This window comes from Trichosurus vulpecula, chromosome 2 (assembly GCF_011100635.1).
Source record: "Trichosurus vulpecula isolate mTriVul1 chromosome 2, mTriVul1.pri, whole genome shotgun sequence".
NCBI lineage: Eukaryota > Metazoa > Chordata > Mammalia > Diprotodontia > Phalangeridae > Trichosurus > Trichosurus vulpecula.
Genome location: NC_050574.1, coordinates 85,576,020 through 85,596,099, shown reverse-complemented (window position 1 = coordinate 85,596,099; position 20,080 = coordinate 85,576,020). Strand labels below are relative to the sequence as shown.

The window sequence follows — 20,080 nt, the reverse complement described above, 5'->3', positions numbered from 1 at the left end:
ATATGAATGGCTAGTGCATCAGTAAGGTGTTCCAAGGACTGAAACCTTACAAAGAAAAAAATATTGAAGTTATTTCCCTGAGTGTGGTTGGAACAGTGGAAAGAGGAAGAAGCTCTTAAGGTATCTGGACTGGCCTTTCAGGATGAGTAAGAGAGAGCTACCTTGGCATCTAACACCTAGAATCTATATTTAAAATAGACCAGACAGTTTGGCAAGGATGTGATTTAAGAATCTGGCTGGCTAAATTTAAATCATGAAGAAAATAACTGAACTATTATTAATGAAAATATTAGAAATTTTAAAAGGTGAGAATTCCCAAGAAAATAATTTGTTTGATTTGGTTTTTTAAGACCAACATGGAACAGTAAGGACCTTGTAGATAAAGAAACTTCTATTCTCACTTCACCAATGCTGTGTATTCATGCATTGTAGTGCGATAAGGCATGCAAATGCTCTTTACATGCATTGAAGGTGTACACCTATGATTTCATTAATGCTTGGAGCTCCTGGCCAGAAAAGTTTCCAATGCACAACTGGAACTCTTCTGTAATTTGCAGTCATGAGGAGCTGTAGAGAGTTATTTAGGGTAAGGACCTACCCTTGGTAAAACAACCAGTATGCCTGATTTGAGCCCAGGTCTTCTTGACTCTAAGTCTCTAATGCTCTATTCTTTCTTGCATCTCTTATTTTATTTTTTTTTAAACCTATTACGTGATTTTCTTGTTATCAAGAATTCCCAATGAGGAAATGTCCTGTACCAATGAAGATGGCATCTACTCTGTAACTTATTCTCTTAGAGAGTTGCCTGGGGACACTGAAAAGTTAAGCTGGTTGTCTGGAGTTAAACAAAACAGTAAAGGTCAGAGGTAAAATTTGAACACAGGCCTTCTTGGTTCCAAGGCTGGTTGTCTCTCCCCTAGTGCACAATGCCTCTTCATGTGTCATTTCATTTAATTATTACAAATATTCTTTGAGGTAATTACATGGTACAGTGGATACAAAGCTGGCTTGGAATCAAGAAGACTTTATTTAAATCCTGCTTTAGTCACTTAATTTCTGCACAGGCCTAGGCAAGTCTCTTGAAATGTGTGTGTCTGTGGGGGGGGTCAGTTCTTGGGCTTCTAGGAGTACTTATAGCTCCGAACCTATAAAATATTTTTACCCTCTCTCTTTTTACAGATAAAGAAAATAGAGCAAAGAGAAGTTTTGTGACTAACTTTAGTTTTTATAACCTTTATATGCTTCATGCGCATTGTAAATGTAGTGATTGGAAGGTATTGCATTTTAGTAAATATGTTATATAATTATTTAGAACAGCATCAGAAGATAGCATTTTTTATCTTTGATGCTGGAAGGAGAAAGAAGAGTAAGAAATTTTTCCAGTCTCCTTGATTTTTTGACATCCTGGTAGCAGAGAACCAGACAAGCTAGGCATCATCGTGGCAGTGGACAGTATCAGCCAAGCGCTGGTTTGGCTTATGAAGAGAAAACAAGTTCCTTACAAGACAGAATGAATGAGTCTGAATGAGGCAGAAAGGGAGAGAGGGCACACTTAAATTGTAAGAATGAGCCATGGCAAGCTATTTCAGGTAATCAATAGGGAACAATCTCTTTTAGGGTGCCAAATTTCCTTGAATAATTGGATCATTAAAGCTGTACATTTCCTACTAGCATAACACAAGAATTATTAATTGAAGTCTCCTTTTTTAGAGCATTTATGAATTCTGCTGAGATAGAGGTGAGGAGGATCCAAGATCCCCGTAATGATAGCTATCAACAGAACAAATCTTCATCCAACCAGCTTTTTTCTCCTTGGCATCCCAGGACTAGAAGCTGCCCACATCTGGATATCTATCCCTTTCTGCCTGGTCTATATATTGGCTCTGGTGGGGAATTGTACCCTTCTTTTCATTATTAAGACTGATCCCAGCCTGCATGAACCCATGTTTCTATTCCTCTCCGTGCTCTCTGTAGCAGACTTAATGCTTACCACCACCACCATGCCAAAAATCCTCAGTCTCTTCTGGTTTAATGATGGGGAAATTTGCTTTGAAGCCTGCCTCACCCAGGTATTTCTCATACATGCTTTGTCCAATATGGAATCTGGGATCATACTGGCCATGGCTTTTGACTGCTATGTGGCCATCTGCAACCCCCTTAGACATTCAACCATTTTGACCATTACTGTTATTCAGGGCCTAGGACTGGCTATCCTCCTCCGTGGAATTGTGCTGCTTGGTCCTCATCCATTCATGCTTAGGTGGCTTCCCTATTGTAGGACTAATATCATCCCTCATACCTACTGTGAGTTTATGGGATTGATCAAGCTAGACGTGCACCAACCAAGATCCCCAGAGCTTACAGCCTATTTGTTGCTTTCATTACAGGTGGGCTAGACTTCATACTGATTATCTGTTCCTATGTCCTCATTCTGCGCACTGTGTTTTGCCTACCCTCTAGTGAAGCCAGAATTAAGACACTAAGTACCTGTGGCTCTCATGTATGGGTCATATTGATTTCTTATACCCCTGCCTACTTTTCCTTTCTCACTCACAGGTTTGGACATCATATTGCTCCTTCTATCCATATTTTTGTGGCCAATATCTATGTCCTTGTTCCACCCATGGTGAACCCCATCATCTATGGAGTTAAAACTAAACAGATACGGGAGAGGTTCCTTAAATTTTTCACGAATTGAAAAACTAAAAAATGAAAATAAGTAAGACTTGACCCAGCAGCCAAGTAAATAAATGATATTACAGCAATAATGCCATTTGGTCATGATGTAAACTTAACACAAATTCTTTTGGAAAATTTTGGTGAGAAAGTCTGGCTCAGGGTAAACAAATTCAAGTTTGCTACCACATTTCAACTAAGATAATTATATTGACAATAGATAGTGGGATACTTGGAGTGCCTTGTGGAAGAGAATGGGTTAAAATATTACTGTTATCTTTATTTTTTGTTTGAGGAGGTCCCCTTATGGAGGAGATCCCCTAAGCCTCCACATAAAATGTTGTCTCATTGATCTTTAAGAGAAATCAAAATTCTAGTTAAATGGTCAGATTATTCCATAGATATCAAAAATAATTTTCCTTGAAACATCAGTGTAGTTCCAAGAAGTAAATGGATTATGTGTACTTCCCTCAGTACATGATGGAGATTGTGAGGCAAAATATTGGGTGTACCATAAGCAAAGGTCATAGACCTGTCATGTAGCCATCTATAGGCATGCTACTTAGTATAGCAGTAACAGCATTTGGCTTAATATAGAAAGAGCTAGGTTATTATCCTTACTCTACCATTCATGTCAAATGGGAACAATTGTTCTCTTTTTTTTCTTCATTGGGTTTTAATAAGCAAAGTGTATTGTAAAAGGAATGTACTATATACATGTGAATAGGTGATGATTATGACAACAACAGCAATGATGATGATGAAAATGATGTTTTTCAGGCACAAAACAACAGGGTCCTTGAATGCCAAAATATAAAACCCAAGCTCATGTTACTATGGTTGTTTCATATGTTAGTGCTGCCTGTTATAGATTCTGCATCTATTAAAGCTCATAAAAAGAAGGATGCCTTATTCATTTCTCCCTGAGGCAGCAGTTCGAGAACTTCCCTTAATATTGCATGATACTGGTGGTTTTACTCACTAATCAATCAATTCACATCCAACCCAGTTCTGTCCAGTTTTAGAGGGGAGGAGATTCCTATGGGATTATTACCATCCTGGTTCTTGACATCATGCCCTTAAACATAGTCCATTGAGTTAGTTATTGGGGCTTGTGTTACAATTTTGACTTGCACATAGTAGGTATTTAATAAATATATGTGGAATTAATTCGAACTGATTTATGTTGGCTTTGACTATACTAAAACTACCAGAACTTCCTCAAGCCTAATTGTACCTTGTCTCATCTCAAGCACCTAATACTTCTGTCAGTGAAGGGATCTTTTGGAAGAGACATTTAAGGCACTGGCTTGTTTTCTCTGACTGGTTTTTGTGGGAACCTGCCTCCTTTTTTCTCCTTCCATTTCCAATTCCAAGAGAAATATGCATGTTCAAAATTCCTAAACTCAACAGAATAGCAGGAGAAGGCTTAAATCAATAGATTCAAAGTGAAGTAAAGAGAGACAAGAAAAGAGTACACATTATGTATTACATGATGTAATACACACCAACATAAACAAAAAGATCAACCATTATGAGAACACTAAAGTAACACTGAAAAATTACAAAGAAAAATTTGGCTCCAAAGAAGAGATTTAAATGGCACCTCCCCTGACTCTTTTGCAGAGGTGGGGGAGGAGATCTACAGAAGTAGAACATTGCATATCATGTCATATTTTTTGAGGTACTGATTAGCTTTTTTGAGTTTTTCCTTAATTTCTCTTTTGCCTTACAAATAGTTAAAAATAATTGCTCTCTGGCAAGGGGAAGGGAAAGTCTATATGGAGAACTTGAAGTGATATAAAAACAAGAGTTATCAATAAAATTGAATTTAAAAAAAATAAAAAGGGGAAATGATAAGTACCTTTACCTCTTCAAACTGAACAGATCATATAGGCTCATGGCTTTTTTTTAACTTAGGCAAGGATATATCCTGCCTGGAGATGACCCAGAGAGTCTAGAATTAGCTAAAAGGATTAAACAAGGTAGCTACAATGGTATCCATGGACACTCAAGAGTACCTTCCCATCCTGGATTCCATTTTTTAATGTTCTTGTGCTCCAGACTCAAACATCCAATTTAAAAAAATAGTTTAGGGAGCAGGTGAATCTAGATAATCTCCCATTAGGCTCAATGTTTCACTTTGTTCCACAAACTTCCAATCCTCCTTTTGTGAGTTCAGACCGAGTCTGTTATGCAAAATTGGTTGTGATCAGTGTGTGGTGTAGTATATAGAGCAGAAGACTGGTGTCAGGAAAACCTGAGTTAGTATCTTGTTTCTAACTAACTTGTTGTGTGACCCTAGATGAGTCTCTTAAGCTCTGCCTCACTTTCCTCAACTGTAAAGTGGGTATGTCTGTATGCGTATAACGGGTATAATTTTGATCTTCACAACAACCCTGAGAAGTAGGTGCTATTATGATCCAGACCTTGTAGTTGAGGAAACTGAGTCACAGAGCTATTAAATGACTTGTCCAATGTTATATGACTAGTGTCTTTGGCCAGAGCTGAACCCAAGTTTTCCTGAATCCATTTCTAATTCCCCATACACTGCATCACCTAAATGACTTGTTTTCAAGAACACAGGACATGAACTGATAATCCAGTGCTTTTTCTTTTCTTTTCCTGTTGCTAGCTATGATTTCTAAAATCTTTTTCTTGCAATTATCTCATTAACTATAGACCTTAGGGGACAGACTCAGTGGCAAACCCTTTTACAGAGGTTTTCAGTCGTCATCCTGACCTCATGTCCATCTGAGCACATCTTTCCATTAATTCCCCCTTTATATACTCCCACTATAACTATTCAGGTACAGATTTTCATGAAGGTTGTAACAGCCTCCTAGTTGGTCTCCCTGTACTCCCCTGTATTATGCTGCTTCTCTGCTTAAGCAGATTCAAAGGTTTACTGGCTTTCCATTTCCTTTGGCATATGGGAGAGTTCTCTCTTTAGCATTTTAGGCCTTTATAACCTAGTTCAAGCCTATATTTCCAGACTGACTAAGCTTGACTCCAATAGACTTCCTTTAAGCTCCAATCAAGCTAGTCAACTTGATACTCTCCATATATGATATTCCATCTGCTATATCCATGCCTTTGTACAAATTGTTACTCATTCATGGAAAATTTTCCCTCTTCACCTACATCTCTTTTGACACCTTGCTCTCCTCTAGGCTGAATCCAAGGAGCATCTCTTTCATGATATCTTTCCTGATTCTTCAAAAACTGTTATTGCTGTCTTAAAGTCATGCTGTATTTTTTGTTCATATCCTATTTTTATTTATCTGCATCCCCCAAAAGAATAGAACTTCCCCAAGTTTAGGGGATGTCTCACTTTTATGTATGTATGTATATATTTACGTATCTGTTTTATACACATATATATCCACAAGTTTTTTATTTTTAAGACATTTTAGTCATGTCTAACTCATTGTAATCCCATCTGGGGTTTTCTTGTCAGAAATACTGGAGTAGTTTACCATTTCCATCTCCAGACCTTTTTACAGATGAGAAAACTGAGGTAAACTGGGTTAAATGACTTGTCCAGAGTCACACAGCTATTTAATGTCTGAGGCTGGATTTGAACTCATGAAGATGAATCTTCCTAACGCTAGGCCTAGCACTCTATCCACTACACCACTTAGTTGCATAAACACATATATCTATACGGTTGTGTATATATGGACATGTGTATGTGTGTATGTGCATGTAAGCATTATCTTTACATGTCTAGTGCCTAGGATACAGCACTGGATAATTATCTGAAGAATAACAGCTGAATGGATAGTGATCAAAATCACAAAGAATATGAGTTTTATGGTGAGGTAGGGCTCTAGCTCAGAAATATCAGAATCATTTCCCCTTTGTGATATCACAGCATGAAAACTTAACCAATGATGTTTCTTATTCAATCAGGATGTTGGATAGACCAAGTATTTTCAACACTTTACAGAAAAGACTGGAGTTACCAGACAAAAAAACAGGTAGAATTGATATTGTGACTTCAGATTTACTAAATTTTATAAGTATCTCTGACTTGATTATAAATATATTCAAACCTCACAATAATGGTGAGATGTAGATGTTATTGTTATCCTCCTTTTACAAATGAGGAAATTGAAACAGATAGAGATTAAGTCACTTGTGCTTGAGGCTGGATTTGCATTCCAGTCTTTCAGAATGCAGTTCCAGGATTTTATCTACTGCACTATGTAAATGTAAAAGAAAGAGACAGAGTCTGCAAAAGGGTCGGCCTACCTCCACAAAACACAGAGGGTTTTGGACTAAAACAGTTTTTTTTCCAATAATTTTCAGGTAGGATATGATCATATTAATGATGTCAAATCCAATGACACAAAAGTGGGTATTATTGGTAATGCCTTACATACAATTTCCAGCAACTACCTACGAGGTTGTATGTCATCTGGCAGTTAACTCTCACTTGCATTCATAGGATATATTTACCCCTTTCCATTTCTTCTGCTTCCTCATGATTCACAGTAAAACATCCTACCCTTCTTCCATTGTACCTTTCCATCTCAATGAAAGACCATCATGCCAGTTACATGATCTTGAGAATCACACAAATAAAATTATTTGTTTTGTTTTGTTTTGTTTTTTGGAGAGGGGAAGACAGGGCAATTGGGGTTACATGACTTGCCCAAGGTCACACAGCTAGTAAGTGTGTCAAGTGTCTGAAGCCGGATTTGAATTCAGGTCCTCCTGACTCCAGGGCCGGTGCTCTAGACACTGCACCACCTAGCTGCCCCAAAATAAAATTATTTAAACACTTTTTCTAACTTTAAATTCTATATAGATATTAGTTATTATTGCGTTATCATTTTGTTTTTCTTGTCTTTATTTTGGTTGGATTTCTGATAGAAACATCCTGGAGAAAAGCGCTATACTAATTTTATGTGTTAATTTTCAGTTTTCATAAAAATCATATGTGGATTTATACAGTGATTATTTTGTAAATGAAGTATTAGGATGCATATTCAACTTGTGTGATTTTACTTAAAATACGTTTAGATATATTATGGGGATAATCTTAGTCCTGATTCATTGGAGCACATATTGAAATCTCAGGTGCTTGACTCTCAGAGTTTTCTGATTTTTTCTTTTCATTGAATAGAATCCAAAGTAGCTCACCTTGCCTGACATCTGGGAGGAAATTCCAATGCTACAGAGACATCCTAGAGGCCCAGAAGAATATAAATAGAAGGGAATAAACTGCTTTTCCCCCCATTGCTACTACTGGCATAGTTTCCCTGGAGATAGTTTCCCCAAAGAAAAAAGACTTCTTAGGTGTTATAAATATCAAGAATTTAAATGATAGTAATAAGTCTTGATTTAAGATAGGGATGGCTAGTGCATGGGAAAAAGCCTCAAGTTTTCCATAAGTCAAGATGGGAAGAAGCAGGGTAGTAGCACAGAATTAGGGGAGAGGAATAAACCTAGCCAAGCCATACCACCTTTGGAAGTCGGTCTGAAAAAAAAATGCTTCTGTCAAAAGCAAGCTAGGGCTATCTTCTCAGTTCTAATTCTCAACAATCTCCTTTGAAGATCTAAGAAAGGATACTAAGACACTGAGATTTCCTCCCTTTATGTCCTGAATACACAAGGTAATTATTAAAGAGAAAAGGCAATTTTGTCTTTTCCTCAGTTATTACAACCCCTAGATACTAGGAATGATGGAGAGAAAATAAACTGAGAATATTCTATCCTTTGCCATCCCTCCCAGATTAAATATCCCCTTTTATTTATTTATCCTTCCTGAGGTAAATATTGGGTCAAAGTCACTGATCTGAGCTCCAATCTAGCTGTGTAGCTTTACCCAGAGCAAGTTCATGAGTAAAAATGATTCTCTTCTAAGCCAGTCTGACTTATTACTTCTCTTCCTTTGTCTTTGGTGGGCAACAGTGATTTAAGACACTGCCAATGTCCTCGAGGTGTTTTTACTATCAAAGTTTAATTTGAGTTCATTTGCACGCACGGAAGTCTATGTCAAATCTTCTGTTTGTCCTAATTAGGTCATGCTCAATGTCTGTGGTATACCTAAGAGTCATTCCAGATATATGCCAGTCCATCTCTTCCTTCTTGAAATCCCTGTTGTTCTCAATATAAAACAAATGTCCACAGTAAGTATTGAATATATCCATCATGCCCAATCACATCATAGGTGATATAGACAAAAGATAAAGATGCAGTCACTGCTTCTGTTGGCAGTCAAACTATGACAATGGGACCCACAGGTGAAAGAATCTTCAAACAATGGCTTCACATGTCAGTTTACTTGTTTATAAAGATTGGGACATATGATAGATGACTACAAAGTGCTTCTCAGCTCTCACTCTGAATTATTCAATCATTCTTTGACAGAGGGATAATTTGTGTAGCAGGGATCATTATATATTTGAAAGAAAAATTAATTTCAAATCAAAAGACCTTGGTTTGAATCTAGGCTATGTAAGTCACTATTCATGTGACCTTGCACAACTCACCCCACCAATCTGGTCCCATTGTTTTCACTTTAATAAAGAAGAGGTTGGTAAAGTACTTCCTAAATCTTCGATCCTGTGATCTATTAACTTGAGAATACTAATCACAGGGCAATAAATAGTTGCCATGGCATAATTGTCATGGAATTTGCATGGAATAAGTAAAAAACACTTCCTAGAAGAGGAAAAACAAAGTGATCCTTCAAGGAGGAATACATAGCTGGACAATATTGGGGTGAACATTCCAAAAATAGTAATGAGCATAAGCAATGCCATTCAAGTACTTTTGCCTTGAATGATTGTTTGAAGTGAGGAGAGTAAATATATATTGAAGCATGCAATGTTGTACTCATTTAAAAAATTGCAAGAAGGACAAAATGTCTGGTCAGTGGGATTCACCATCAAAAAGGCAAGACTCTAAGCAAGATTTATGCCTTATCAGAAAACAGAAAAGAGACTGGAAGAAATAGCCATTGTTTTTGTTTGTTTGTTTGTTTTGACTCTGAGTCATGTTAGGCAGTTCAATTCTTCCAGAGAATGAATATCTAGGATCATGAGTGTGGACCAAATGCCTATGCTGGTCAACTTGGTTGAGGTTTCAATTAATGATGAATTATTCTTTTTCTTTTCTACTTTTTTATTCTTTATAGTTCAAATATATAGTAACATGGGAAGGGTGGAAGGGTATGTCCAGAAATGAATGTCAAATTTGCAGATACACACACATATGGCATAAGCTTTGAAGCAGAGAAAAGGGATAGTGAGCATTGTGTGTTTCCACGGTCAGAAAGGTCTGAGGCTGGTCAGAACCTAGGGTAAAGATAAGTCAATACATGAGGAGAAAGGAGATTTTTGCCACCCAGAGTCTTTTCCTCCTAGAAGATTGAATAAATATAATCAGTTTAGAAGAGAGAGAATATCTTCCAGAGATCAAAGAATGTGACTGTCTAGTGGATGAGTAAGGTGTTCCAAAGACTGAAACTGTATGAAGAAAAAAATATATAGAAGTTATTTCCTTGAGTGTGGTTGGAACAGTGGAAGGAGGAGGGAGCTCTTCAGATATCTGGACTGGCATTTCAGGATGAGTAGGAGAGAGCTACCCAGGCATCTAATAATTAGATCCAATATTTAAAATGGACCAGACAGTTCAGCAAGGATGTAATCTAAGAATCTGGCTGGCCCAATTCAAATCCTGAAGAAAATAATTGAACTACTATTAATGAAAATATTAGTCAGAAATTTTAGAAGGTGAGAATTTCCAGGAAAAATCATATTTTTAAGACCAGCATGCAACAGTAAGGACCACGTAGATAAAGAAACTTCTATTCTCACTTCATCAATGCTGGTATTCATGCATTGTAGTACTATAAGGCACCCAAGTGCTCTTTACATGCTTTGAAGGTGTACACCTGTGATTTCATCAATGCTGGGAGCTGCTGGCCAGAAAAGCTTCTAATGCACAACTGCAAATCTTCTGTAATTTGCAGTTATGGGGAGTTGTGGAGAGTTGCTTTGACCTACCCTGGTTCAAACAACTGGTGTGAGTCAGAGGTATGGCTTGTCCCTAGGTGTTCCTGACTCTAAGGCTCTAATCCTTTATTCTTTGCTACACCTCTTTTTTAAAAAAATATTCTGTGATTATATGGTTATCAAAAATTCTCATTGAGGAAATACCATGTACCAATGAAGATGGTACCTATTCTGTAACTTATTCTTTTAGAGGGTTGCCTGGGGACACTCAATGGTTAAGTTGCTTGCCTGCAGTTAAACAGCCAATAAAGGTCAGAGGCAAAACTGGAACACACGTCTTCATTTCAAGGGTGGCAATCTCTCCCCTAGGGCATAATGCCTCTTCATGTGTCATTTCATTTAATTCTTACAAATATTCTATGAGATAACTTGGTGCAGTAGCTTGGAATCAAGAAGACCTAATTTAAATCCTTCTTCAGTAACTTAAGTTCTGTGCAAGCCTAGGCAAGAGAACAAGTGTTCTCTCTCAGCATCACTTCTCATTTGTAAAATGTGGGGAATTAACTGTAGAGTTTCTAAAAGTACTTATAGCTCTGAATCTACAAAATATTTTTACCCTCTTTCTTTTTACAGATGAAGAAAATAAAGAAAAGGGAAGTTGTATGACTAATTTTAGCTGTTGTAACCTTTATATATTTCATCTGCATTGTAAATGTAGTGATTGGCCAGTATTGAGTTCTTAAAATATATATTATTTAATTATTTAGGACAGCATAAAATGATTGTGTATATACATACACACATATATATTTGTATACATACACATACAAATACGTGTATACGTATGTGTGTGTGTGTGTATAATCCTAGATGTTTGAAGGAGAAAGAAGATTAAGAAATCTTTCCAGTCTCCTTGATTCTTTGACATCTTTGTTAGTAGAGAAAACAGACAAGCTAGGAGATACCTTGGCAGTGGATAGCATCAGCCAAGTCCCAGTTTGGCTGATAAAGGAAAAGCAAGTTACTTACAAGACAGACTGAATGAGTCTGAATGAGGTAGAGAATAAAGGGGCAGGATTAAATTGTAAGACTAAGACTTGTCAAGCTATTTCAGGTAATCAATAGGGAGCAATTTCTGTTATAGCACTAAATTTCCTTGAATAACCGAATCATTAAACTTGTACCTTTCTTCCTAGCATATTGCAGAAACTATTAATTGAAGTCCTCTTTATTTAAGCATCTATGAGTTCTGCTGAGATAAAGGTGAGGAGGATCCAAGAACTCCATAATGATAATTATCAACAGAACCATTTTTCAGCCGAAAAGCTTTTTTCTCCTTGGCATCCCAGGACTAGAAGCTGCCTACATCTGGATATCTATCCCTTTCTGCCTGGTCTATATATTGGCTCTGGTGGGGAATTGTACCCTTCTTTTCATTATTAAGACTGATCCCAGCCTGCATGAACCCATGTTTCTATTCCTCTCCGTGCTCTCTGTAGCAGACTTAATGCTTACCACCACCACCATGCCAAAAATCCTCAGTCTCTTCTGGTTTAATGATGGGGAAATTTGCTTTGAAGCCTGCCTCACCCAGGTATTTCTCATACATGCTATGTCCAATATGGAATCTGAGATCATACTGGCCATGGCTTTTGACCGCTATGTGGCCATCTGCAACCCCCTTAGACATTCAACCATTTCGACCGTTAGTGTTATTCAGGGCCTAGGACTGTCTATTCTCCTCCGTGGAATTGTGCTGCTTGGTCCTCATCCATTCATGCTTAGGTGGCTTCCCTATTGTAGGACTAATATCATCCCTCATACCTACTGTGAGTTTATGGGTTTGATCAACCTAGCCTGTGCACCAACCAAGATACCTAGAGCTTACAGCCTATTTGTTGCCTTTATAACAGCAGGGCTTGACTTCATACTGATTATCTGTTCCTATGTCCTCATTCTGCGCACTGTGTTTTGCCTACCCTCTAGTGAAGCCAGAATTAAGACACTAAGTACCTGTGGCTCTCATGTATGGGTCATATTGATTTCTTATACCCCTGCCTTCTTTTCCTTTCTCACTCACAGGTTTGGACATCATATTGCTCCTTCTATCCATATTTTTGTGGCCAATATCTATGTCCTTGTTCCACCCATGGTGAACCCCGTCATCTATGGGGTCAAAACTAAACAGTTACAGGAGAGGTTCCTCAAATTTTTCACAGGTTAAAAGACTTAAAATGAAAATAAGTTGGATTTGACCCATAAGTTAAGTGAATAAATGATATTTGAGTAATAATGTCATTTTGTCATGATGTAAATCAACTAAGATATTTGTGTCGATAATAAATGGTGAGTTCCTTGGTGTGCCTTGTAGAAGAGAATGGGTTAAAATATCACCTTTACTGTTTGGTACCCTTATTGATGAGATCCCGTAAGGCTCCACATGAAAGGCCCTCTTTCAGAGAATTTGAAATTTTAGTTAAAAGGTCAGATTGTTCCATAGATCTCAAAAAAAGTTTTTGTGAAAAATCTTTGTAGTGTCGACAGGTATATAGTTTATGTGCACCACTCTCATTGCATGATGGAGATTATGAGGCAAAATATTGTGTGTACCATAAGCAATGGTCATAGACCTGTCATATAGCCATCCATAGGCATACTGCTTAGTGTAGCAGTAACAGCATTAGGCTTAATATAGAAAGAGCTATGTTATAATCCTTACTCTACCACTTATGTCAAATGGGGAGAATAGTTCTCTTTTTTTCACTGGGTTATAATAAGCAAAGAATCTTGTAAAAGAAAAGCACTTATATAAATATGACCAGGTGATGATGATGGTGGTGGTTGTGGTGGGGGTGGTGATTGCAATGACAATAATGATGGTTTTCAGGTACAAAATGGGGGGATCCTTGAATCCCAAAATATTTCTCCCAAGCTCATGTTACCATGGTTATTCCATCCCTTAGCACTGCCCATGTTTTAGATTCCACCTATAGCAAAGTTTATACAAAGAAAGGTATCTTCTTCATAACTCCCTGAGGGAGCAGTTCCAGAATTTTGCATAGTATTGCATGAGACTGTTGGCTTTCTTCAGTAATCAATTGATTCACATCCAACTTTTTTTTTCCCTATATTTTGGAGGGGAGATTCCAATGGGATTGTTACCATCCTGGTTCATGACATCATGTCCCTAAACACATTCTATTGATTTAGTTATTGGGGCTATTGTGTCACAGTGTTGACTTAGACATAGTGAGTATTTAATAAATATATGTGGAATTAATTTGAATTGATTTATATTGGTTTTAACTATAGAAAAACTATCAGAACTTCCTCAAGCCTAATTGTACCTTGTCCCATCTCAAGCATCTAATACTTCTGTCAGTGAAGTGATCTACTGGAAGAGAAATTTAAGGCACTAGTTTGTTTGCTCTGACTGGTTTCACTGGGAACCCCCCTTTTTTTTCCTTCCGTTTCCCATTCCAAGAGAAATATGCATGTTCAAGAATCCTTTAACTAAACAGAGGAGTAGGGGAAGGCTTAAATGAATAGATACAAAATGAAGTAAGGAGATACAAGAAAACAATACATATAATGACTATAACAATATAAATGGAAAGATCAACCATTATGAGAGCAATAAAGTCACATTGCAAAATTACAAAGAAAAAGCTTGGCTCCAAAGAAGAGATATTAGATGATGCATCCCCTGAGTACTTTGCAGAGGTGGGGGAGGAGATCTACAGATGTAGAACACTGAATATTGTGTCATATTTTTTTGAGGTATTGATTAGTTTTTCTGAGTTTTTCCTTAATTTCTCTCTTTCTTTAAAAATATTTATGTGGAATTGTTCTCTGAAAAGGGGAAGGGAAGTTCTACATTGAGAAATTTAGTGATGTAAAAACAAAAGATATCAATAAAAGTTAACTTTAAAAATTGAAGAGGAAAGGATGGTGCCTTTCCTTTTATCTGTTCAAAGTGAAAAGATCACATAGGCTCGTGCTTTTTTTTAACTTAGGCAAGGATATATCTCACCTGGAGATGGGCCAGAGTTTCTAGAATAAGCTAAAAGGATCAAACAAGGCAACTATAATGGTATCCATTGACACTCAAGACTCCTTTCCCAGTACGTTCTCATCCTGGATTTTATTCCTTGATGCTCATGTGCTCCAGACTTGACATCTGATCTAAAACAAATTAGTTTAGGGAGCAGATGAATCTAGCAAATCTATCATTAAGCTCAAATTTTCACTTTGTTCCACAAACTTCTGTTCCTTCTTTTGCGAGTTCAAACCAAGTGTCTGTTATGCAAAATCAGTTGTGTCCTGGATCTGATTAATGTCACACGCACCAAGTGTAGCTAGTTGTGTAGCATATAGAGCAGGAGACTGGTTTCAGGAAAACCTGAGTTAAAATCTTGCTTCAGAAACTTAATTAGCTTCGTGAACCTAGGTAAGCCTCTGAAGCGCTATCTGCCTCAGTTTCTTCAGCTGTAAAAATGGGCATATTAATGGCATCTGTCTCTATGTCCCAGGGTTGTGGGATGAAATTTGATGATATTTATAAAATATTTTGCATACCCTATACTGATATTATTGTTATTGTTGTTGTAATTAACGCAAACTTGAAATATAGAAATATCAAGAAATAGGCTCCACCCCCAGACCTGCTACTTTCTGGCTTTCTTATCATTTTCAGTTGCATATTCTCTCTATCTTCAGTCTTTTTCTATGTCATCTAGCCTCAGGGGATATTGAGAAACTTTTTGATGAATGAAGTATATTCTAAATATTAGGAGCATGGTAGAACCAGAAATTTAATTGACTTCATCCAGAAGAATGAAAATCCTAATATCCATACAGAATCCTGATTAGTGCCATGTAAGTTGCAAAGCGATATGAGGAGTTAAGGAAAGATCCAGAGCCCACACATATAGCAGCTGCAACAGTGGTCACAGCAGGAGCTTCAGGAGCTCCAGAGATGGTGAGTGGGTCAGACAGCTGCTCAGAAAGGGATTCAGGGGACCATCCACTGGCACTGGCTATAGCTGGCATGGATAGGAAACTATTGTCCATATAGAGTTCTGGGTCACAATTCCAGACAAAAGCTCTGGGGGTTGGTCACAAGGGAATAGGGGCCCTGGTCACTGCACTAAAGCAGAGATTAGGGATATTACTTGTAGTTGCAAAGGAACAAGGGCCCCTTCCTGAGTAAAGACCAAAACATAAGCCAGGAGAGCAGTGACCACAACTCTCCCAGAATCATACCACCTTAGTAGCACTAAAAACTTGTAGACCCCCAGAATTAACTTTGAAAACTGCAGCATGAAAAAGTCTGAAGTTTGGGACAGTTCTTCCCCTTTCCAGGTGAGCAGAGCCCAACTTGAACATAAAGTTCAAAGTCAAGACATAGCTTAGAAAAATAAGCAAGCAACAACTAAATAATTTGACCACTAAAAGCTGCTACAGCAATAGGAAAGACCAAGGCATAAACTCAGAAGAAAACAACAAAGTGAAAACTGCTGCAACAAAAGCCTTAAAGAAAAACACCAATGGGATCCAAGCCCAATTAGAATTCCTTAGAGAGTTAAAGTAAGAGGTAAGAATGGTAGAGGGAAACAGGAAAAGAAATGAATGATGAAAATAAAGTATGAAAAGAGAATTAACAGCTTGGTAAAAGAGGGACAAACATTCACTAAAGAAAAAAAATCTATAAAAATCAGAATAGGTCAAAGGGGAAAGACGGTCTTTTCACTGAAGAATCCACTAAAGAAAAAATGCCTTAAAAAGAAAATTTGGCCAAATTGGCAGAAAAAGGTACAAATGCTCACTGGAAAAAATAATTCCTTAAAAAGTAAAATTATGCTAATGGAAGCTAGGGACTCCATAAGACATTAAAAAACCCAAGAAAACAAAGTCAAAAATGAAAAAAAAATAGAAGTGTGAAATATTTCATCAGAAAAACAACTGAATTATTGGACTACCTGAAATACGTGATTAAAGAAAGAACACAGACATCCTATATCAAGAAATGATTAAGGAAAATTGCAATCATCTCTTAGATCCAGAGGGTAAAATTGAAATTGAAAGAATAAATCAATCATCTCCTGAAAGGGATATAAAATGAAAACTCCCAAGAATCTTATAGCTAAATTCCAGATCTCCCAGGTCAAAAAGAAAATAATTCAAGCAGCCAAAAATAAAAACAAAATCATGTAATGTGGAGCCACAGTCAGGATCACACAAGATTTTTCAGGTTACCAGTTAAGGAGATGAAGGCTTAGAATATGATATTCTGGAAAGGAAAAGAGGTAGGACTATAGGAAAGAATCACATACTTGGCAAACCTGAGTGTAATCCTTCAGATGGTTTGGGGGGATGGATATATAATTAAACAGAGGACTTTTAATCATTCCTGATGAAAAAGACCATAGCTGAATAGAAAATTTGACATTCAAAGAGACTCAAGAGAAACATAAAAGGGTAAACATGAAAGAGTAATCATAGAGGACTCAGTAAAGTTAAATTGTTTAATTTCTATACAGGAAGATAATACATTTTACTCCTAAGTACTTTATCATTATTAGGGTCAGTTAAAAAAAAGTTTACATAGAGGGCATAAGTATGTTGATTATGTTGAAATGATCTCTAAAATATGAAGAGGGAGAGAAAGAAGGATGCATTGGATGAAGAAGGAAAGGAGAGGTAGAACGGGGAAAGTTTTCTCACACAAAAGAGTCACTCAAGGTAGAGATCTTACAATGAAGGGGGGAAGGGCAGAGGGACCGTTAGGTAATGTTTGAACCTTTCTCATTGGAATTGGCTCAGAGAGAGAATACTATACCCACTCAGTTGGGTATAGAAATATAACTTACCCAATAGCAAAACAGAGTTGGAAGGGGATAAGAGAAAGTGGGAAGATGATAAAGAGGAGGACATATTAAGCAAGGCAGTGGTTAGAAGCAAAATAGACTCTGAGGAGGAACAGGGGGAGAGGGAGGGAGGGAGAGAGACAGACAGAGAGAGAGAGAGACAGAGAGAGAGAGACAGAGAGAGAGAGAGAGAGAGAGAGAGAGAGAGAGAGACAGAGAGACAGAGAGAGACAGAGAGACAAAGAGACAGAGAGAGAAACCGAGACAGAGACAGGGACAGAGACAGAGAGGAAGAGAGAAGAAAATCTGATAGGATGAAGGGAAATAAGCAGTAATTAAATATATGTCAATGTGAATGGGATGATCTCACCCATAAAATAGAAGCAGATAGCAGAATGGATTAGAAACCAGAATCCAGCAACATGTTGTTTTAAAAAGACACACTTGAAACAGAAAGACAAACATGGAATTAAAGTAAAAGGCTGGAGCAGAATCTAATATGCTTCAGTTATAATAAAAAAATGTAGTGGAGAGCAATCAAGATCTCAGACAAAAACAAAAATAGACCTAAATTAAAGAGATAATCAAGGAAACTATATTTTACAAAAAAGTACCATAGACAACGAAGTAAAAAAAAATTACAGCAAGTTTCACTGATAAATACCTCATTTCTCAAATATATATTGAATATAGAGCTGAATCAAGTTTATAAAAAAAATAAGAGCCATTCCGTAATTGATAAATGGACAAAAGATATAAACAGGCAGTTTTCAGAAAAAGAAATGAAAGCTATTTATAGTCAAAGCTTCTCTTAATCGCTATTGCTTAGAGAAAAATAAATTAAAACAACTCTGAGGTACTACCTCACATGTATTAAAATGAAAAAAAAATGTTGGAGAGAGTGAAGAGAAAATAGTTAAACTTGGGAAAGCTAGGTGGTACAGTGAGTAGAGCACCGGCCCTGGAGTCAGGAGGACCTGTGTTCAAATCCGGCCTCAGACACTTGACACACTTACTATCTGTGTGACCTTGAGCAAGCCACTTAACCCCAATTGCCTTGCCTTCCCTCCCCCAAAAAAGAAAAAAGAAGAAAAGAAAATAGTTATACCAATGAACTGTTGTAATGGAGTAGTGATGTAATTGGGAACTCTGCCCATAAACTGTGGACACAAATTGACCCAATAATAGCACTACTAGATTTTTATCCCTGAGAGATCAAAGAAAAAGGATGATGGCCTATATTACACAAATATTTATAGTAAGTAGTTTTTTTGTGGTGACAAAGAATTGGAAGTTAAATGGGGTGCTCATCAATAGGAGAATGACTGAAGAAGCTATGGCATGTGATTGTGATGGAATACTATTGTAGTATAAGAAATGATGAGCAGGATGCCCTCAGGAAAAAAAAAATTGAGAAAACTTACATGAACTGATAGAAAGTGAAATAAGCAGAGCCGAGAGAACAGTGTACACAGTGAGATCAATGTTGTAATGGTGATGAATTGTTAAAGACTTGACTACTCTAATCAATGCAGTGATCTAAGTAAATTCTGAAGGACTCATTATTTTGAAAAAAAAATGATATCCACATCCAGAGGGAGAACTAATGAATTCTGAGTGCAAACTGAAGTACAATTTTCTTACTTCCTTTTTCTTGCTTTTTAAAAAAATGTAGCTTATATGGAGATATGTTTTGCATGATTTCACATGTATAATTGATACATTGCTTGCCTTCTCAATGGGTAAGGGAGGTGGTGGGAGGGAGAGAAAGGATTTGGAACTCAAAAATTAAAAAGAAAAGAATGTTAAAAATAACTAAGTTTTTAAAAAGAATATCCTCAGTTCCAAAACACCCAAAAGTGTATCCCAGAGAAATGCAGGGCAATATCAAGAAATAATTTCATGTACATGCCCATAAAGCAATATCTCTGCCAAGAAAATCCCAAATACGGTCATGAATAGTTGGACATGACTGCAACAACTGAATGATACCTATGTAAGATGGAACAAGAGGAAAAATTGTGGAATTACCTAAATATTTATACAGAAAACCTAGACATTGAAAACTGCATTTATTTCAAGCACTGGAAATCTTACCCAACAATCAAAGAGATAGCAAAAATAATGTCAACATACTGAATGATTTTGTAAAGAAGCTCCTCATACTTAGGATGGAATTTGGAAAAAAAAAACTTTGGGAATATAGTAGCATGCATTTAAATTATAGACCAACTATGTCCAAAAAAGTACTTAAAACATAGTATCTGTTAAGAATCTTCATTATGGGGCAGCTAGGTGGCGCAGTGAGTAGAGAACCGGCCCTGGAGTCAGGAAGACCAGAGTTCAAATCCGGCCTCAGACACTTGACACATGTACTAGCTGTGTGACCTTGGGCAAGTCACTTAACCCCAATTGCCCTGCCAAAAAGCAAAAAAAAAAAAAAACAGAATCTTCATTAATGAAAATTCATTCCCTTCACATTTGACTAAGGCTATAAAAATCTTTTTGGTTCTCTATATCAGCGGTATCAATTTTAAATAGAAATGGATTCCTGCTTGCCATATA

At 37.0% G+C, this 20,080-nt stretch overlaps 2 protein-coding genes across 2 annotated transcripts; both read left to right on the top strand.

Moving 5' to 3' along the window:
- The first annotated feature begins 1,763 nt into the window (after positions 1 to 1,763).
- On the top strand, positions 1,764 to 2,698 carry LOC118836586 (olfactory receptor 52R1-like). Its single transcript, XM_036743831.1, is given in 2 exon segments — positions 1,764 to 2,328; positions 2,331 to 2,698. Coding segments are annotated over 2 exon segments (933 nt in total).
- A 9,236-nt stretch (positions 2,699 to 11,934) lies between these two features.
- Positions 11,935 to 12,870, top strand: LOC118836585 (olfactory receptor 52E4-like). The gene has a single exon (XM_036743830.1). The coding sequence runs from the start codon at positions 11,935 to 11,937 to the stop codon at positions 12,868 to 12,870; it is 936 nt and encodes a 311-aa protein (XP_036599725.1).
- The last annotated feature ends 7,210 nt before the right edge of the window (positions 12,871 to 20,080 follow it).